Below are 23,074 nucleotides of genomic sequence, written 5' to 3'. Positions count from 1 at the left end.
AGAAAGTTCAGAAGAACAGCATTTATCTGAAATAGAAATCTTTTGTAACATTATAAACATATATTTAAAAAAATGTTAGGTCACACTTTATATTAGGTGGCCTTAACTACTATGTACTAACATCAAAAAGTAAGTACAATGTACTTATTGTGGCCATATTGCATTGCAAAACAATTTTGCTGCTATTGAGGTGGGATACGGGTAAGGTTAGGGACAGGTTTGGTGGTATGGGTAGGTTTAAGGATGGGTTAAGGTGTAAGGTGTATACATACTGTACAGTGCAGCCATATTAAATATTGGTACGTTAGTATGCTACACCAAACAGCCATACAAGTACACTTATTTGCCAAACTAATAAATAAATAAATAAAAAATTAACATACAAATCTTTTAAATAAAAAAATGCCAAAAACACAAAATGACAAACTTAACATTTAAAATAATCTCTAAAATCTAAATAATAAAAATAATTGAATCTATTTTAACATATTTAAGAAAAACTATAATAGTATATCAGTGGTACTAAAATAACACTGTTTCAGCTACTATTTTTTTTAACACAGCACATGCTGCAGTATTTCATTTCAAAAGACAAATCATTATAGCAATATGGGTTAAAGGTCACGTCTGAGAATGGCCTTTAAAACTACGGCATTAATCAGTATATAAACCCCCTGCATCAATCATTAGGAGGAGTTTTCACAGTAAGAGAGAGAAAATTAGACCTCCAACTGCAGGAAGATGAAAAAACAGCCTGAAAATAGACAGTCAGACTGCGAGAGAAGAGAATCCAGTCCTTTAATTTAATGAGGCTATAAATTATTACATGCCATATTGCTCATCTTCCTGGAAATCAGCCTCATTCTTCAGCAGACTGCAGGAGAACAATAGTGACATGTTCATCCGACCTCTTTTCCTGTGGATTCTCTCTCTGCGTGTGTGTGTGTGTGTGTGTGTGTGAGTGTTTCTGAATTTGTGTATGTGGAGATTAAAAGGGGATCAGGGCCGAAATGAAGCTGCGGCTCTAAAACATCAAAGAGAGAAGCAGCCAAAATCGTCACAGTCTCTGATGTTTAAAGTGTGTGTGTGTGTGTGTGTGTGTGTGTGTGTGTGTGTGTGTGTGTGTGTGAGTGAATGTGTGCTTAAATCCCCTCTTCCGTATCTATTGGCTGTGTAAAGCACACGCTGGTGCTCATCGCTCATTAGTCGCAGTGAGACTGCAACAAAGGTACACAGATTAAAACTCCACTCATGCTTCACACATCTGACTTATCAGGCTGACATTAACAGCAGCATGTCTTAAAGACAGACTAGACTCAGGGTTATGAATATTCATCACAATCCTTCACAGACTTAAGCCTATTGGTTAGACCACACCAATTCACCTTACCAGCAGAGAGCACCAAAATGAAGTCAAAATATTAAAGTCAATTTATTTGTATAGCGCTTTTTCACAGTTTCAAAGCAGCTTTACAGGAAATCACTATATTAATGTTTACAATATCTTAATATAATGATGCCTTATAGTTGTATTTAGTAGATTAGAGCTGGGAGATAATACAGTACAATACAATACAAGTGATCAAGCAGTTGATATATGCTATATAGCAGGGGTGCCCAACCCTGTTCCTGGCGATCGCCTGTCCTGCAAAGTTTAGCTCCAACTCTAATCAAACACATCTGCCTTTAATTTTCATGCGATCCTGAAGACCTTAATTAGTTATATACACATATATATACACACACACATACATACATACATACATACACACAGTGTCCTCCATAAGTATTGGAACAGTAAAGACAAAATTGCTCTGTTGGCTGTGGAGTCAAGACATTTGCAAATATGATTAAAAGATGAATATGAGACAAAACTACAGAATGTCACATTTTATTATTAGCCGTTTCAACACATACATGTTTTACCAAATAAAAAGAACAGCACTTTTAGAGTTCATCCCACTCATTGATGTGAGCATAAGTATTGGGACAGTTGAACATAAGGCAGATATAAAAGATTAAAAGCTATTATTTAGTTGCAGATCCCTTGCACACAATCACAGCAGTGAGTCTGTGACCCATAGACATCACCAGACTCTTGCTCTCATCCTTTGAAATGCTTTTCCCAGCCTTTAATGCAGCCAATTCCAGTTGTTGCTTGTTTTGGGGAGTTTCTGCCTTTACTCTCCTCTTCAGCTGGTGAAATTCATGATCAATCAGATTTAAATCTGGAGATTGACTTGGGCAATCTAAGACTTTCCATTTCTTTGCCCTTATTAATTCCTTGGCAAGGTGTTTTGGGTCATTGTCCTGATGCAATATGAAGCACTTCCCAATGAATCTGGTGGCATTTTCTTGAATACTGGTAGGCAAGATGGTTTTGTACCCTTCCAAATTCATTCTGCTGCTGTCATCATACATTAAGTCATCAGTAAAGTTGAGAGGGCCTGTTCCAGAGACAGCCATGCCATGACACCACCTCCACCATACTTTACAGATGAGGCTGTATGCTTGGGATCATTGCCGTTCCCTTTTTTTCTCCACATTTTTGCTTTCCCATCACTTAGATAAAGGTTAATCTTTGTCTCATCGGTCCATAAACACCGTTCCAAAACTCTTCTGGCTCACCTTTGTTGTTTTTTGCAAACTCTAACCTTGTCTTTCTATTTTTGGTGCTGGTCAGAGGTTTGCATCTTGCTGTGTAGCATCTGTAATTCTGTGTCAAAGTCTCCTGAGGACAGTAGATTGTCAGAGCATCACCCCAGCTTTCTGGAAGTTGTTGGTGATTTTACAGACACGTCTTTTAGGGTTCATTTTCACAGCTTTTATGATTTTTCATCAACTACTGTTGTTTTCTCAGCTGATCAGGTCGTTGTTGGTTGCTGGTATCGCTGGTGGTTTCCAAACTCTTGATTTCTCCATGCCCTTTGTTTTTGCTAGAGCTCTAACTGACTTCCTCTTTTCTTTTAGCGTCCAAATTGTTTGCTTTTCTCTCAAAGTCAGCTCCCTCATCTTCATCCTGGTTTGTGTGTCATCATCGAATGCAAGATTCAGAATACAGAAGTAATGGATATAACTGATACGACACATTCCCTGCTTTTAATATCTGAAGAATTAATGCAACAGGACACAGCTGATCACTTAGAAAGACCTGAGAGGCAACTGTTCCAATACTTATGCTCACATCAGATAGAGGGATGAAACTCTAAAAGTGCTGAACTTCTTAGCTGCTAAAACATGTATGAGTTGAATCACCCAATAATAAAACGTGACATTCTGTAGTTTTGTCTCATATTCATCTTTTAATCATATTTGTAAATGTCTTGACTCCACAGCCAACAGAGCAATTTGAACTTTACTCTTCCAATACTTTTGGTGTGTGTATCTGTGTGTGTGTGTGTGTGACCCTGAACCACAAAACCAGTTATAAGTGTCAATTTTTTTTAGCAATGCAAATTACTAATCAAAAATTAAGTTTTAATATATTTATGGTAGGAAATAGATGATAGATAGATAGATAGATAGATAGATAGATAGATAGATAGATAGATAGAACCGCATTATTTGAGAAATTATTCTTGTCTGTAACACAAGTTACACATTAAAATGTAATATTTATGGTTATAGATTTGTTCTAATTGTATGAGCAATAATAACAGGGATGCTTATGTAAAATAACTAGTCTACCCAGTAAAGCACAAACTTTGACAGTGAAAAACTTCTTATTCTCTCTCTGCGTGTGTGTGTTGTGTGTGTGTGTGTGTGTGTGTGTGTGTGTGTTTACAGTGTAAAACTCAAAGCAGCCGCTGAAGTCTGTGTCACAGCAGGCGGTCACGCTGAACACAGCGCCGCACACACGACCTCATCATCTCTCATGTTGTTTCCTTGTTTTTCCTCAGTGACCTCAGCATCATTTCTCCTCTGCAGTATTGATTTGCTTACACCCATAATTAATTTACAATTAGTGGTAAAAATTGATCACAGCTGTGTCCTAATGACTAATATTATTCGATTACGGACTGAGACCAAACATGATTGTCATTAGTTATTTCTCTCATTAACCATTAAGCACTGATCTCTCTCTCTCTGTGTGTGTGTGACAGTGATATGCAATGGACAAATTATACAATGACTTTCACGCAGAGTTGACTTTGTTGAAGAAATTTCTATATTAAAATATATTCTATATTTACATCACAGTTAACAAAATACTTTTAAAACAAAAACTAAAGTTTACGATAAAGATCCACTTGTTAATATTAATTACATTAGTTAACATGAACTAATGATGAAAAAATTATTTTAAAGCATTTATTAATCTTTGTATTAATTTCATCAACTAATAGATTGTTAAAATCAAAAGTTGTATTTTTATTAATTATCATCAATAAAGATGAATAAATACTGTCAGAAATGGATTGTCATAGTTAATGTAAATTTGAATTTAAATGTACATTTTTAATTTGCTTACCATCAGGCAATCCACAGTGTAGATGAGTTTGTTTCTTCATCAGAACAGATTTGGAGAAATGTAGCCTTACATCACTTGCTCATCAATGGATGCTCTGCAGTGAATGGGTGCCGTCAGAATGAGAGTCCAAACAGCTGATAAAAACACCACAATAATCCACACCACTCTAGTCCATCAGTTAATGTCTTGTGAAGTGAAAAGCTGTTTATTTGTAAGAAAAAAAATCAATCATTAAGGCATTTTTAACTTTAAATCTTCGCTTCTGGTCAAAGATGTTAAATGATGGACTGGAGTGGTGTTGTTGTCTTGTGTATAATTGTGATGTTTTTATCAGCTGTTTGGACTCTGCTGAGCGAGTAATGTAATGCTACAATGAAAAAAACTCATCTACATCTTGGATGGAATGAGGGCGAGTACATTATTAGCAAATTTACATTTTTTGGTGAACTGTTCCTTTAACACATTAACTACAAGGACCTTCTTGTAAAATGTTTCAACATGCCTTTGTGCATGTTTGAGTGTGTAGACACGTGTACATCCATGTTTGAATATGCATACATAAATGTGCATGTGCGTCAGAAAGGTTGTTTCTGTGCAGGAGCATGCTTGACTTATAAACACTATTGATTGTATGAAGGAAGTGATTAAAGTGGAAGGACAGTGTGCAGATGCTGAGGGGGGTTAATGAGGGGAAGGGAGTTTGATCGTCTGGCAACCCGTCCGACCCATGAGTCTACGGGCGGAAGAGCCTTCTGCTGATCAGATTCCCTCGGCATCGATCCGCAGGGGTTTTACTGAGCGCACACACTCAGACTGATAACACACACACACACACACACAGAAAGTTACATCTCATCTTCTCAGCACAGTGCAGTATCTTTCATTTGTAACCGTACAAAAAGAAACACATTATTAATATAAAACGCAACATTATTACTCTGGAAATGACCATATATCCATATACTGATATAATTTTTTATATCAAAAACTGATACATGATATCAAAAGTTTGGGGTCAGTATTCATCATATTCATATTTTATTGCAACTGTTTTCAACACTGACAAACAGAAATGTTACCTGAGCAGCAGATCAGCATATTAAAATGATTTCTGAAAGACAGCTTTGCATCACAGAAATAAATTGCATTTTAAAATATATTACAATAGAAAACATATTTCAAATGGTAATTTCACAGTATTAGATTTACTGCATTTTTGATCAAGTAAAAGAAGAGACATAAAAAAAACTTCTTAGACCCCAAACTTTTAATATTAAAAACTTACTGCTTACTTTTATCTGTCAAAAGGACAGAAAGCATTAAATTATCTATAAATGTTTTAAAAATTAATCACTGATGGATATGCAAAAACTGTTTAGTATTATTAAAACGTATTAAATTAATGATGCTATTCCTTTGATGTACACTCTTTTTTTTAGATGAACTGGGTTGATATCATTATATTAATTATTTACATTTACATGTTTTCATTTAGTAGACGCTTTTAAATCAAAGTGACTTACAAATGAGAATTATATAAGCAGAAGCAACTAATTCAAGAGAAAAAACAATACTAGTGCTACAGTATCTCATTTTCATAAATGCCAGAGTAAAACAATAAAATTATTAGTTAATTAAAAAATAAACAAAGAAAAATGTGTTACTTGAAATTAAATAAATGTTAACTTATTTTATTTCAACTATAAAAATTTATTTCAGTTTAACTTGATGTACTAAAATATTAAAAAATTAAATATTTAAATTTAAAAATAAAAACTGTAAAAATACACAACAAAATGATTAAAACTTTCAGTAATGAATTATATAGATTAATTAGAAGCTAGTTAGCTAGTCAAGTTCTCCAAAAAGAAATGCGTTAAAGAAATTAATTATAATAATTTTTTCATCTTTTAAATCATGGAGTCACAATGCATTCTGGGATTGCTTGCTCCATCAAAGATACATGCAATACTACCTTACAATTTGAGCAAAAAAAAAAAAAAAAAGTTTTTATGATCAGCTTTTGATTCCTTAAACTGCTGTCTATGTAGGCAACTCAGCAAGTTTTGGAACAGAGCCCTAATTTTACAAGAGTAAAAATAATATTGTTAACATCTCCAAGACTTTATGAGCAATATGTTCAGATGACTTGGACAGAAAAGGCTTCAGGCTCATTTTTAAATCAATGTGCTTTGTAGCACAACATTTCCCCTCGGCTCCGACATGAAGAAGGCCCACGTTTTATCGGAGCGATCTCCTCTGCGTTCTGTCCCTCTTTAACTCTCGCCATCGTATGCCTTGAGTCATGTAACTCATTTCACCGGAGAAACACTCATACAAGCTCTAACATGAGCTTTGATGATAAAAGTGGCAAGCTACTAAACGCAGCCATTAAAATATATCTGGAAGATTAAACGTTTTCTTTGAACATGAGCGCGAGTGAAAGAGGGAGGGAGAGCCAGATCGCGGCTGCAGACTGCAGAAAATGTTTAATAAATAATACAGCTTCAGGAGGAAAGAGATAACATTGTCCCCTCAAACACACACACACACACGCAGAGTTAACAGCACTGAAGCATCACTGACGGTTTAACAGAAGTACAGGCCTAAAATAAAGCACTAAGCCTTTATTATGCATTGGGTGCACTGTGTACATATTTAACGTGTTTTCGATACGGTTACACAACAATGCATGAATATTTTGTAGCTAAAAGTGTTCTTGCATATGTTTCAGGCCTCAGTTCCAACAAGTTTCCAGTGTTGCTATATCAAAAATGCTGCTTGCTAAAATATGAACATGGCTATTTTTTAGTTATATAACTAAATTAAAAAACAATGATTTATGTGATTTGGTATTTAGCTAAAAAAGCAATTCAAAATCTAGAAATTATATTATAAAAAGTTATAAAATGCATTGCTCAATTGACTTGAGCAATCAATTGAGCAATATTGAGAAATTACTTCAGTTAAACAGTTCAGTGAATGAATGTTTTTAACTGGTTCCTGAAGCAAACAGCCTGAATTCACTGATTTGGTATATTGTGTCAGATTTCCCAGTGATATTCAAGTGCGAGGACATTCAAGTTATTTGCTGTAGTTTACTTGGCTGTAAGAATAAAATAATAAAATTAAAATAATACAAAAAATAATCTCTGCTTTAGAAATGAACCTGTAACCGTCGTATTAGCAGCCAGGTTAATAACCATTGGGCCACCAGCACCGACTCGACTCTGTTTATCTTCAAAACTGGAACAGAAAGTGCCTTTCATTTTCTCAAAAGTGAGCACATCATGAAGAGCAGAAAGACAACATAAAAACAAAGCAGATAAAAGGACGGTAAAATATAGTAAAATCACAGACAAGAAGCAGGCTGACTCATTTTCTGACTGATGAGTTATTTTCATGAAGAACAGAGCGCTGCGGTGGCCTGTAATGAAAGCCTGAATCATGTTGTTTGATATCCGCCTCGGTTCATCTCTCAGGGTTTCATGTTCATAACAAACATTTGCTTATAATCCAGTTTGAAGAATCTCTAGAATAAGCCAAAGCTCATCTGAAGTCAAACGTACAGACGCTCTTAAAGGGCAAGCGCTTTGGGGAGACGCCATCACAGTCTTCATCAGTGTATTATCTGCAGAACAGAGTTATACAGCGGGCAAAGGGAAGTAACGAACACGCGGATTACCGTCTGCCCAGCAGCTGCCGCTTCACATTACACACGACATGAAACGTCATTCACAACGCATTTCACTTCCACAGCGTGACGCGCAATATTCAGCTGAAAATGACGCAGCGGACATGATTTCATCCATGGGGATTTGATTAGATGGTACCAAACAATCCGTGATGTTCCTGGATAATATCACATCAGCAGAAACCTATCTATCTATCTACCTATTGTTCTATCGTTCTATCAATCGTTCCATCTAAAAATATATAAACATGTAGTATGTGTATACTGTCAGTCCTCTGTCCTGTGTTCCTGCCTCATGTTTCCTTATTTGATTTGTTTGCTGTCCTTGTTTAGTGTGATTATTAGTTAATTCTTATCCAGCTGTATTTGTGTCATTAGCCTATGTATTTAAGTTCCTGTCTGTTCAGTTTAGTGTCGTCTGGTCTACTCGTTACTCCCCGGTGTTTCTGTCTGTGTCAGCCTTGACCTGCCTTGTTTGGATTTGATTAAAGACTGTTATTTTGAGTTTACACCCTCGTCTCGTGTTCCTGTATCATCCTTGCTGTGTGCACCATGACATATACTGTATATATGCTGTAAACTGTCTTCTTTTTCCTGTAACATTTCAGTTATTTTTAAAAAGTACACACACACACACACACACACACACACACACACACACACACACTCCATATATTTATGTATAATTGCTAATCCTATTAGCACTGGGGTTCAAATAACATCAGCCTTATCTGCCAAATAATCTTGATTATCTTTCTCTTTTATTTTGCGCAGCCTGAACTGATGTGAAAAAATAAGGCCCTGGAAATTTCTAAAGAAAGTAAAGGGGATCAATTTTCATTTCATGTTGTCTTTAAAGAGAATTACAGAGTTGCTACAGGTCATACAGCGAGGCCAGAGAGAGTGCTCTCGTTTCAAACAGCACACAGACTTCAGCTGAGCCTGACTACACTCCAGAGACGTTCAGGTTTCCATTCAGCTCTGTGTCTCAATGTGCGGAAAAGAGTGAGAGAAAGGGACAAAAGCATATGTGTGGATGCGAATCGAGAAATAACACACAGAACATAAAGTGCTGCAAAACACGAAGCAAAACAGCAAATCAAAGGACTCTGACAAACAGACAGCATGCTTTCACTCCCGCAGACGGCGAGGAACAGAGCACAAGCGGAAGAATATAAAGCCGAAGATACTGCGAGACAACAGATACCGACCCGAAAAACTAAAGCAAGAAAATGAAAGACAAAATAGACACTCACATGTAAACCCCTTCTCTCCCGTTCCTTTAGGCTGAACGGATAGCTGATATACTGAACCTTCAGAGAGAGGAAGGGGGCATTAGACAAAATAATGGGAATGTAAAACAAAGAGCGAGATGTGATTTGGGGATGAGAGACTCAAACGTTTGAACAGAAGATAAAATGTAGAGAGAGCAGGAGAAACTGGCTCCCCGGGTGAGATGGTAATCAGGTAAACATTTAGCTATCACATTGTGACATTTAGTTAGTTGTGGAAACTAGTTTGAAACTGAAGCCAAACTACAATATTTTCTTTGTTAAATTCCAATTCAGGCTGTCAGAGATAAGGTTTTATTTTAAACAAAAATAATTTATAGAATTTATATAAAAATAATGATATATTTTTTTTTGCCATGTGCACCACTATTCAAAAGTTTGGGGTCAAGAAGATTTTTTTTAAGAAGAAAAAATGCTTTTATTTATCAGGGATGCACTAAATTGATCTAAAATGACAGTAAAGACATTTAAAATGTTTCAAAAGATTTCTATTTCAAATAAATGCTGTTCTTATGAACTTTCTATTAATCAAAACATCCTGAAAAACAAATCTATCATGGTTTCCACAACAATATTAAACAGCACGACTGTTGTCAACATTGGTAACAATAAGAAATGTTTCTTAAGCAGCAAATCAGCATATTAGGATGATTTCTGAAGGATCATGTGACACTGAAGACTGGAGTAATAATTCAGCTTTGATCACTGGAATAAATTACATTTTAAAATGTATTCAAACACAAAGCTATTATTTTAATTTGTAATAATTTTTCATAATATTTCTGTTTTTTTATATCAAATACACCGACCAAAAAACGCAACACCTTTGTTTTTGCCCCCATTTTTCATGAGCTGAACTCAAAGATCTAAGACTTTTTCTATGTACACAAAAGGCCTATTTCTCTCAAATATTGTTCACACATCTGTCTAAATCTGTGTTAGTGAGCACTTCTCCTTTGCCGAGATAATCCATCCACCTCACAGGTGTGGCATATCAAGATGCTGATTAGACTGTATGATTATTGCACAGGTGTGCCTTAGGCTGCCCACAATAAAAGGCCACTCTAAAATGTGCAGTTTTACTGTATTGGGGGGGGGGTCCGGGGGGGGTCCAAAAACCAGTCAGTATCTGGTGTGACCACCATTTTCCTCACGCAGTGCAACACATCTTCTTCGCATAGAGTTGATCAAGTTGTCCACTCCTCTTCAGTGGCTGTGCGAAGTTGCTGGATATTTGCAGGAACTGGAACACGCTGTCGTATACGCCGATCCAGAGCATCCCAAACATGCTCAATGGGTGACATGTCCAGTGAGTATGCTGGCAATGCAAGAACTGGGATGTTTTCAGCTTCCAGGAATTGTGTACAGATCCTTGCAACATGGGGCCGTGCATTATCATGCTGCAACATGAGGTGATGGTCGTGGATGAATGGCACAACAATGGGCCTCAGGATCTCGTCACAGTATCTCTGTGCATTCAAAATGCCATCAATAAAATGCAACTGTGTTCGTTGTCCATAACATACGCCTGCCCATACCATAACCCCACCACCTCCATGGGCCACTCGATCCACAACGTTTACATCAGCAAACCGCTCACCCACAAGACGCCATACACGCTGTCTGCCATCTGACCTGTAAAGTGAAAACCGGGATTCATCCGTGAAGAGAACACCTCTCCAAAGTGCCAGACATCATCGAATGTGAGCATTTGCCCACTCAAGTCGGTTACGAGGACGAACTGCAGTCAGGTCAAGACCCCAATGAGGATGACGAGCATGCAGATGAGCTTCCCTGAGACGGTTTCTGACAGTTTGTGCAGAAATTCTTTGGTTATGCAAACCGATTGTTGCAGCAGCTGTCCGGGTGGCTGGTCTCAGACGATCTTGGAGGTGAAGATGCTGGATGTGGAGGTTCAGGGCTGGTGTGGTTACACGTGGTCTGTGGTTGTGAGGCCGGTTGGACGTACTGCCAAATTCTCTGAAACGCCTTTGGAGACGGCTTATGGTAAAGAAATTAACATTCAATTCACGGGCAACAGCTCTGGTGGACATTCCTGCAGTCAGCATGCCAATTGCACGCTCCCTCAAAACTTGCGACATCTGTTGCATTGTGCTGTGTGATAAAACTGCACATTTTAGAGTGGTCTTTTATTGTGGCCAGCCTAAGGCACAACTGTGCAATAATCATGCTGTCTAATCAGCATCTTGATATGCCACACCTGTGAGGTGGATGGATTATCTCGGCAAAGAAGAAGTGCTCACTAACAGATTTAGACAGATTTGTGAACAATATTTGAGAGAAATAGGCCTTTTGTGTACATAGGGGGAAGTCGTGGCCTAATGGTTAGAGAGTCGGACTCGTAATCCAAAGGTTGCGGGTTCGAGTCTCGGGCCGGCAGGGATTGTAGGTGGGGGGAGTGAATGTTCAGCGCTCTCTCCACCCTCAATACCATGACTGAGGTGCCCTTGAGCAAGGCACCGAACCCCCAACTGCTCCGCCGCAGCATAAATGGCTGCCCACTGCTCCGGGTGTGTGTTAACGGTGTGTGTGTGTGTTCACTGCTGTGTGTGTGCACGTTGGATGGGTTAAATGCAGAGCACGAATTCCGAGTATGGGTCACCATACTTGGCAGTATGTCACTTCACTTCACTTCATAAAAAGTACATAAAAAGTCTTAGATCTTTGAGTTCAGCTCATGAAAAATGGGGACAAAAACAAAAGAGTTGCGTTTATAATTTTGGTCAGTGTAAATGCAACCTTTGGTGAGCAGAAGAGATTTCTTTAAAGATTTTACAATATCTTACCAACCCCAAACTTTTGAATGGTAGAATATCTGGCAAAATAACTACAACCTGAATTCCGGAAATGTTGGGATGTTTAAAAAAAAAAAAATCTGAATAAAATGAAAACCAAAAGAATTTCAAAATCACATGAGCCAATATTTTATTCATAATAGAACATGCATAACATAAATGTTTAATTTGATGCAAAAATTTGCTCATTTCAAATTTGATGCCTGGTACAGGTCTCAAAATAGTTGGGACGGGGTCATGTTCACCATGGTGTAGCATCTCCTCTTAGTTTCAAAACAGTTTGAAGATGTCTGGGGTTATCAAGTGTATGAGTTTCTGGAGTTTTGGTGTTGGAATTTGGTCCCATTCTTGCCTGATATAGGTTTACAGCTGCTGAAGAGTTTGTGGTCTTTGACGTATTTTTCGTTTAATGATGTGCCAAATGTTCTCTATAGGTGAAAGATCTGGACAATTCAGCACCCGGACTCTTCTACTATGAAGCCATGCTGTTGTAATAGCTGCAGTATGTGGTTTTGCATTGTCCTGCTATAATACATAAGGCCCTCCCTGAAATAGACGTCATCTGGAGGGGAGCATAGGTTGCTCTAAAACCTTTATATACCTTTCAGCATTCATAGTGCCTTCCAAAACATGCAAGATGTCCATACCATATGCACTTATGCATCCCCATACCATCAGAGATGCTGGTTTTTGAACTGAACACTGATAACACGCTGGAAGGTCTCCCTCCTCCTTAGCCCAGAGGACACCGTGTCCATGATTTCCAATGATTGTGTTTACTGACAGTGGTTTCTAGAAGTATTCCTGGGCCCATTTAGTAATGGCAATGACAGAATCATGCCGATGAGTGATGCAGTGTTGTCTGAGGGCCCGAAGACCACGGACATCCAAAAAAGGTCTTCGGCCTTGTCCCTTACGCACAGAGATTTCTCCAGTTTCTCTGAATCTTTTGATGATGTTATGCACTGTAGATGATGAGATTTGTAAAGCCTTTGCAATTTGACGTTGAGCAACATTGTTTTTAAAGTATTCCACAATCTTTTTACGCACTCTTTCACAGACTGGAGAGCTTCTGCCCATCTTTACTTCTGAGAGACTCTGCCTCTCCAAGACATCCCTTTTATAGCTAATCATGTTACAGACCTGATGCCAATTAACTTAATTAGTTGCTAGATGTTCTCCCAGCTGAATCATTTAAATATTTCTTGCTTTTTCAGCCCTTTGTTGCCCCCGTGCCAACTTTTTTGAGACCTGTAGTAGGCATCAAATTTGAAATGTTCTCATTTAGTGGATAAAAGTGTAAAATTTCTCAGTTTAAACATCTGTTATGTTCTCTATGTTCTAGTGTGAATAAAATATTGGCTCATGTGATTTGAAATTCTTTTAGTTTTCGTTTTATTCAAATTTAAAAAATTTCCCAACATTTCCCGAATTTGGGTTGTAACTAACTAACTAACTAACTAACTATAATAATAAACAAAATGTCTCACTACAAATAAGAATACAAATACAGATTTTAAATACAAGGGGATTTTCTGCTCAGAAACCATCCAAATAAATAAATTTGCAAAAAAACAGTTGGACTTCCAAACTCTATTTGAGAATTCACAATACAACAAACCACAAATTACTAAACAAAATTACTGAAAGGAACATGTTAAATGCTCTCAAATTGACATGGGATAGATGCTTGTAACGCTGGTTTCTATCTGTTTCACCCCTGGCTAGGACGTGCTCAAATCTTCCTGCTGTCTAAGCAGCAGTTCACTAGGTTTGTATCAGAGTAAGACAGAGAGCTGAGTTGAGTGGGGTTAAATGGATTGTGCCTGCTCAACTTTTAAGGGGAATAACTTTTATAGTTGAAACTTTAGTGAGGAAGTGCCTGCGGGGAGAGAGAGAGACAGATATGAGATCCATTACACAACAACAAACAGAGGAGATTCACATCCGCAGCCTGTCTCTCTCTTTACCACTGCTCCAAACCCCAGCAAACAAATTAAACTGCCACGATGATGGCTCCTGATTACATACATTCATGTCACCTGTCAGTATCTTAAAGATTCTCACCGCCAGTTTGTAGTGTGTCCACTGTGACCGTGATTGAAACAAATGAAAGGCCATGTTTATGTGCCTCATTACGTACAGGAACAATAAACAAATCAACTAAAAGCTTTAAAGTAAACAAGAAACCATATTCGCAATCAATTTAGCTTTTGTAATGGGACGTATTTCAGAGCTGCCATGTTATCTAGTATTAGACTACTGGCTGCAACCAATAAAACAAGGATGACAGAGCTAATAACCAATAGCCCACATGGCCTGGGTAAAGTAAAGTAAAAGTAAAGTAAAATAAAATAGCCTGGGTGATGTCAGTTGAAAAAAATTAAAAACATATCTTTTCATTTATAACGTGCAAATTTGAATAATTCACGACAATATTGTTATTGAAAAACCTAAAACTATTTAAAAAAATATTTTAATTGAAATGAAATCTGTTAATTAAAATAAAACTGAACAAAAATATATAAATACATGATTAAAAACTTAAAACAACTTTAATTAAAATTGGAATTCCTTGTCAACTAACTGTACTAAGCACTAAAATTACTAAAACTAAAACTGAAATAACATAAATTAAAGCTAAAAAGAATGAGAATGAAGAAAATCACAAAACAGACATTTACTATAAGTTAACTGAAATAAAAATAAAATAAAAACTGAAAATACAAAAAATAAAAGATAATTTAAAAATGTATAAATACTATGATAGCATATAATTAAACAATTGGAAATGTCGCATTGTTAACTAAAAAAAATAAAATATTATATATATATATATATATATATATATATATATATATATATATATATATATATATATATATATATATATATATATATATATATATATATATATATATATATATATACATACACATACAGGTCCTTTTCAAAAAATTAGCATATTGTGAAAAAGTTCATTATTTTCTGTAATGTACTGGTAAACATTAGACTTTCATATATTTTAGATTCATTACAAAACAACTGAAGTAGTTCAAGCCTTTTATTGTTTTAATATTGATGATTTTGGCATACAGCTCATGAAAACCCAAAATTCCTATCTCAAAAAATTAGCATATTTCATCCGGCAGTCAAATAATTATGTTCAGTTATGCACTCAATACTTGGTCGGGAATCCTTTTGCAGAAATGACTGCTTCAATGCAGCGTGGCATGGAGGCAATCAGCCTGTGGCACTGCTGAGGTGTTATGGAGGCCCAGGATGCTTCGATAGCGGCCTTAAGCTCATCCAGAGTGTTGGGTCTTGCGTCTCTCAACTTTCTCTTCACAATATCCCCCAGATTCTCTATGGGGTTCAGGTCAGGAGAGTTGGCAGGCCAATTGAGCACAGTAATACCATGGTCAGTAAACCATTTACCAGTGGTTTTGGCACTGTGAGCAGGTGCCAGGTCGTGCTGAAAAATGAAATCTTCATCTCCATAAAGCTTTTCAGCAGATGGAAGCATGAAGTGCTCCAAAATCTCCTGATAGCTAGCTGCATTGACCCTGCCCTTGATAAAACACAGTGGACCAACACCAGCATCACTGACTGTGGGTACTTGACACTGGACTTCAGGCATTTTGGCATTTCCCTCTCCCCAGTCTTCCTCCAGACTCTGGCACCTTGATTTCCGAATGACATGCAAAATTTGCTTTCATCCGAAAAAAGTACTTTGGACCACTGAGCAACAGTCCAGTGCTGCTTCTCTGTAGCCCAGGTCAGGCGCTTCTGCCGCTGTTTCTGGTTCAAAAGTGGCTTGACCTGGGGAATGCGGCACCTGTAGCCCATTTCCTGCACACGCCTGTACACGGTGGCTCTGGATGTTTCTACTCCAGACTCAGTCCACTGCTTCCGCAGGTCCCCCAAGGTCTGGAATCGGTCCTTCTCCACAATCTTCCTCAGGGTCCGGTCACCTCTTCTCATTGTGCTGCGTTTTCTGCCACACTTTTTCCTTCCCACAGACTTCCCACTGAGGTGCCTTGATACAGCACTCTGGGAACAGCCTATTCGTTCAGAAATTTCTTTCTGTGTCTTACCCTCTTGCTTGAGGGTGTCAATGATGGCCTTCTGGACAGCAGTCAGGTCGGCAGTCTTACCCATGATTGCGGTTTTGAGTAATGAACCAGGCTGGGAGTTTTTAAAAGCCTCAGGAATCTTTTGCAGGTGTTTAGAGTTAATTAGTTGATTCAGATGATTAGGTTAATAGCTCGTTTAGAGAACCTTTTCATGATATGCTAATTTTTTGAGCTGTATGCCAAAATCATCAATATTAAAACAATAAAAGGCTTGAACTACTTCAGTTGTGTTGTAATTAATCTAAAATATACGAAAGTCTAATGTTTATCAGTACATTACAGAAAATAATGAACTTTATCACAATATGCTAATTTTTTGAAAAGGACCTGTATATATATATATAAATGTATATATATATAAATGTATAAATATATATATAGAAGCACTAAAATTACCAAAACTTAAACAGAAATCTGAAAGCTAATAAAAATGACTTTAAAAACTTTAACTTTAAACTTTAAAGCATAAAGTTACTAAAGTTACTAAAACTTAACTAGAATTAAAAAAAAACCTAAAATTATTTAAATAAAAGCTAATACAAAAATATAAAAACTATATTAATAGTATATCAGAAATACTAAAATAGCAGATAATACCAAAAACACAAGACCAGGAACATGTCTTATAAGTAAATAGACTTGATTTTGACATCATGTTGACTGTAAGGAATTCATCCTGACTTGACTGTGTGTGTGCGTGTGTGTGTGTGTGTGTGTGTGTGTGTGTGTGTGTGTAAGTGCACTCACTTTGTAGGCAGAGTCCATCAGTGCAGTTCTGTGACTGTAGTGTGACTCCCACACAGTCCTTCCCTCCGTTCTGAGGCACAGGAGCGTTACACTCTCTCTTCCTCCACTGTGTGCACTCAGTGTTACACGCCGACCACTTGCTCCAGTCGGCCCACTCGCCGTCAACTAGACACACACACCAGAAACAACAGAGATCAGCAGAAATAAATAAGCTTCTGCTGTGATATGAGGCAGATTGATTATTTTTACTAAAGAGGTCATATTGCAGCCTTTTATATTGTAAGTCAATGGTAGTTTGGTCAATGGTGGCTAACGTCTTTGTTCATGAAATGAGTAATATTCCACACGCAAAGCCCCCATTATTGACTGCCTTGTGCATATTGCACACAAAAAATAAAGGTAAGGTAAAGTAAAGAAAAGAACATGAAGAAAAGAAGATGATGCATCCTCTGCTCTGATGTAGTCTGTGGATTGTGTCACAGGAGAGCGGCTGCAGTATGTGGGTCAGTCATTAGCGTGTGACTGTGGCATCTCTCCTGCTGCCTGCAGATGCTTTAATCTCACCTGCTTCACAGCGAACTCACTCTCACCGGCAGGAGGGAATGGAAATGTGCTCGGCCCTTAGGGGCCCCTAGGGGCCAAAGTATAGGGGAAGTGTCTGGCTTAAAAGCTGAACTGATGGGCCTGGAAAAAGATGCATTTGTCTGATGCTATCAAAAGGCGAAGAACTCAAACTGGACTGGAAAAGAATCAAGTTTTTATGAAAGGAATTCCTCACTTGTAATTCAGTAGTCTCACAGTGAATTTTCCATCCTTCTGTTTATGGAAGGAATTCTTCATTTGGAAGTCACTTTGGATAAGAGCGACTGCCAAATGAGTAAATGTCAATGGAGGAAAAAATCTGAACCACATTCTTCATCGTGTTTCTTTCAGGCTTAAGAACTGACCTCACTGTGCGTTTACGTCATGTCGGAAATATCGTAATTAGTTCCAGAGTAGTATCATGCTTTCAAACTCAGATCTTTATTAAAACTTCCTTTTGTGATTCAATCTGGATATTGTTAACTACAACTGCAAATAAAGTAATAACATTGGTTTTGTTAACTGCAATTAAGCAGAAATAAAATCAAATGCAATGAAAAGATGAAATTACTAAAGATGAAAAATTTAAATTAGAAGTTAAACTTTTAGATGAAATACTAAAATGACTAAAACTACAACTGAAAAAATAATACATACAAAGCTAAAAAATAAATAAAACTAATAAAAATGGCAAACGCACAAAATAAAATGACTAAAACTTGATCAGAAATTAAACTGAGAACTGAAAATATGAAAATAAATATATTTATAAATATAATAAAAATATATAATGATGATCACTGTAAAGTCATGATTTATAGCAGATAATTGAATGTAATTTAATTTATAAAACGGATAGTTCCTTGGTTGAGGTGCGTTTGAAGTTGTTGTAAATTACTCAACAAACATACACCTTTGTTTACGTTTGTGTGTTGCTCAGCAACCGCTTTGTTGCAATCACAATCGTCATCACACTTTATTTGCTCGGTTTTATTTTGTGAAACCTTATGGAATAACCGTTTTATAAAAGCAATAAGCCCCGTGACGCCGTGGTTTACAGTCAATATATAACAGCTAAGGGGGTTTTAACAACGTCCCTTAGCTGTTATAAATTCCCTGCAAACCACGGCTTCTTGGGGCTGATTTCTTTATTAATTTAATTTAATGTATTTAATGTAAATGTATTAAAAAACTAAATATTCAAAGTAATATTTTTCATTTCTCACAACCGCATTAAACACAAAATAAATACAATATTTATGAGGTACTAAATGACAAACAATAAATACAACTATATTTATGCAATAATTATAATCACTGTAAAATGACATTACTATTAAATAGTACATTTATTAAATTATGAACATTTGTATTTAAATATTAATAAAATACTTTAATGTATTAAATATTAAATTACGATGACATTATTTAAAAACAAAAGTAAGTCTTTTAAAGACAAAGATACATGTGTTGCACTAATGTCTAATTTAATAAGCATTTTCTCTTCTGTTCCTCATGAACCCCATTCTCATCCAATTAAGTTCAGTAGGTTGGTACCTGTGCAAACAGAGGTGCAGGCAATTTTTTGGATGGCCTGTCCGTCACACGGCGAGCCCCCGTTCAGAGGCGCGGGATTGGTGCAGCTGCGGGTTCGTTTCTGAAGACCCCGCCCACATCGACTGTTACAGGTCGACCACTCCGTCCACGTGGACCAGCCGCCGTTCACTGCAGAAACACACAATCACGTCTCTCATATCACTTTCTTCTCACGTAATGATTTCAGCCCAAATCAATATTTCATGTATATTTACTTTTTTATTTGGTAAGCAGCCGTCTTATGCGCTGTAATATTACACTGCAAAATAAACCCATTATTTTTGTGATAATGAACGACTGGCTGTGCATGATCCTGTTGTCACTGCAGCTAATATTCCTTTTACTGCTGATTTCAAAGAGTTTAATTTAATTTTTGCAAATAAAGCTGGGGGTTATCTGTCTATTAATGGCTGGAACACAAATGCTTTCATCTGAAAGCCACTTTCTGCTGTTCAAAATGAAGGTTTTCTGTACTGTTTTGCACTTTTTTTGTGATATTGCGGTAGTGTTAATATTGTTGACTCCATATGATTTATCGCCATACGTTTATATTGAATTTTGCATCTTTTCTTGGTCACCTTGAAAAGCATCTGCTAAATGAATAAATATAAATGTATTAAAAAACATTCTGTACTCCTACTACTAGTCAAGGAATGGTCTTTCATTTCTCACATATTGCAGAGCGATGAAGAAAGCAGTTCCCCTGGAAAAGGTGCAGACATTAAACATCCACTCAGCATTGAAAATACAATATTTATGAGTTAATACATAAACAATAAATATAGCTATACATATGCAACAATACCTTTCAAAAGTTTGGGGTTGGTAAGATATTTTGTTTTTGAAAGTCTTTTATGCTCACCAAAACAGTAATATTGTGAAATATTATTATAAGTTAAAATAACAGTTGTATATATATATTTTTTTTTTTTTGGAAAACGACAATTTTGCAAAATTCTTTGATGAATAGAAAGTTCAAAAGAGCTGCATTTATTTAAAATTGATTTTTTTGTAACAATTTAAATATCTTTGTCACTTTTGATCAATCTAATGTAGTCTTGTTGAATAAAAGTATTAATTTCATTAAAAAAATCTTACTGACCTTAAATTTTGAACAGCAGTGTAATATTAATGTATAATATAATATAATAATCTTTCTATTTTCATTTCTATTTTTTCATAAATTAAATATATTTTATTGTAAATTAAATATAAATGATTATTTATCAAATAAACGTTTATTTGATATTGTTGTATTTAATACATTTACAGTTTTATATTATAGTATATTATAATATATTATATTAATTTCAAATTTTTTCTTGAGAAAGTAAATCAATGTAATTATGGCTCATGGCAAGAGAAAATGTTAATCTGACATGAAAATACATAATGAAAATAGTTTTTGCATTTTAAAGTTTTGACAAAATATTTCAGACAAAGAAATGTTTCAGATTGTACACAGAAGCGTCTAATCCAAGGTAAGTAAATGAGTGTCAATGATCATTTTAAGATCTTTGTAACATCTCACATCATTCAGGAGAATATGATCATCAAGTTTTGTTCAAGTATCTCCTGTTTTTCTCTCATTCGATTAAAGAGAGACACAAACCAAATATTGTGAGAGGCAGAAAAGTGAACTGCGCTGTGTGCAGCTGTGTTTGGTATGTGAGAGTCTATATATTCCAGCTGACAGATCCTTTTAGCTTCATACTCTCTCTCTCTCTCTCCCTCTCTCACACACACACACACACACACACACTAGAGTGTTTAACTCTTGTGTTGAGGAGAGGTGATGCTCTTCCCGTTTTCCGGAGAAAGACACAGAAGCTCTTAAACTCCTAAACTGTGTCACTCCCTCTGCTGCTATTAACTTACCACACTCCCCTCACACACTTTCCACAGCTCTCTCTGTGTGTGTGTGTGTGTGTGTGTCTTTGGTTTCGTATGAGGGAGTAGATTAGCTGTAAGTAGATTCCCCCTTTTCTTTCACGAGTTATGAGGCCATACATCCAAAAAAAATCGAGACTCATTCCAGAGCTCTGTCTCTCTCTTTCTGTCTCTCACCATTAAAAAGGTTTCGACCACAAACTAGATTTTTACATTTTCTGAAGCAATTTGCAAAACTCACTATCAGTACAATGCAATGGTGTTCTAAATGGTTGCTAAGGTGTTTTGAGTGGTTGCTAGGCCATTGCTAAGTATGGCAAATTTGGATGGTTGCTGACAGTGTTATTGTTAGATAAAACAAAAAAAAATATTAAAATGAGTTTTCATTATTTGAAATACAGTAGTGTGAAAAAGTGTTGGCCCCCTTCCTGATTTTAATTTTTTTTTGCATGTGTCGTCACACTTTAATGTTTCAGATCATCAAACAAATTTAAATATTAATCAAAGATAACACAAGTAAACACAACATGCAGTTTTGAATGAAGTTTTTTATTATGAAGGGAAAACAAAATCCAAACCCACATGGCCCTGTGTGAAAAAGTGCTTGACCCCTAAACCTAATAACTGGTTGGGCCACCCTTAGCGGCAACAACTGCAATCAAGCGTTTGCGATAACTTGCAATGAGTCTGTTACAGCGCTGTGGAGGAAGTTTTGCCCACTCATCTTGGCAGAATTGTTGTAATTCAGCCACATTGGAGGGTTTTCGAGCATGAACCACCTTTTTAAGGTCATGCCACAGCATCTCAATAGGATTCAGGTCAAGACTTTGACTAGGCCACTCCAAAGTCTTCATTTTGTTTTTCTTCAACCATTCAGAGGTGGATTTGCTGGTGTGTTTTGGATCATTGTCCTGCTGCAGAACCCAAGTTCGCTTCAGCTTGAGGTCACGAACAGATGGCCGGACATTGTCCTTCAGGATTTTTTGGTAGACAGCTGAATTCATGGTTCCATTTATCACAGCAAGTCTTCTAGGTCCTGAAGCAGCAAAACAGCCCCAGACCATCACACTACCACCACCATATTTTACTGTTGGTATGATGTTCTTTTTCTGAAATGCTGTGTTACTTTTACGCCAGATGTAATGGGACACACACCTTCCAAAAAGTTCAACTTTTGTCTCGTGAGTCCACAGAGTATTTTCCCAAAAGTCTTGGGGATCATCAAGATGTTTTCTGGCAAAACTGAGACGAGTCTTTATGTTCTTTTTGCTCAGCAGCGGTTTTCGTCTTGGATCTCTGCCATGCAGGCCATTTTTGCCCAGTCTCTTTCTTGTGGTGGAGTCATGAACACTGACCTTTACAAACACTTTTTCACACAGGGCCATGTGGGTTTGGATTTTGTTTTCCCTTCATAAAAAAAACCTTCATTTAAAAACTGCATGTTGTGTTTACTTGTGTTATCTTTGATTAATATTTAAATTTGTTTGATTATCTGAAATATTAAAGTGTGACAAACATGCAAAAAAATAAAAAATCAGGAAGGGGACCAACACTTTTTCACACCACTGTAATGATGAAAAACAGAAATTAGAAATAGTTATTGGCGACTAACTGAAATAACTACGGAAGTGATAAAATTACTATAACTAAAATAAAAATAAAGCTAAATAGAAATGCAAAACAAAAAACTAGTAACCATGACAAAAAAAAAAAAGCAACAAAAATTAGAATGAAAACTGTTGACACTGTTGTTATTGTTCACTAAAACTGAACCCAAAATTATCCTTGATAAAATTAATGATAATAAAATTTAAAAGATAAAACTTGAAATGAAAATTATAAAACATTGC

General features: G+C 36.4%; 1 protein-coding gene across 1 annotated transcript in view; it reads right to left on the bottom strand.

The window, feature by feature from the left end:
* unc5ca (unc-5 netrin receptor Ca) overlaps nucleotides 1–23,074 on the bottom strand; it is a gene marked incomplete at both ends in the record, with an annotated part of 129,954 nt that overhangs the window by 22,721 nt on the left and 84,159 nt on the right. Inside the window, 2 exons of the mRNA XM_079419684.1 lie at nucleotides 17,157–17,321; nucleotides 19,296–19,463. Coding sequence (XP_079275810.1) covers nucleotides 17,157–17,321; nucleotides 19,296–19,463 — 333 coding nt within the window. The remainder of the gene's footprint in view (nucleotides 1–17,156; nucleotides 17,322–19,295; nucleotides 19,464–23,074) is intronic.

This window comes from Barbus barbus (assembly GCF_936440315.1).
Source record: "Barbus barbus genome assembly, chromosome: 6".
In the NCBI taxonomy this organism is placed as follows: Eukaryota; Metazoa; Chordata; class Actinopteri; order Cypriniformes; family Cyprinidae; genus Barbus; species Barbus barbus.
Note: the sequence above shows the minus strand (reverse complement) of the source record. Positions and strands in the feature narration are given on the sequence as shown.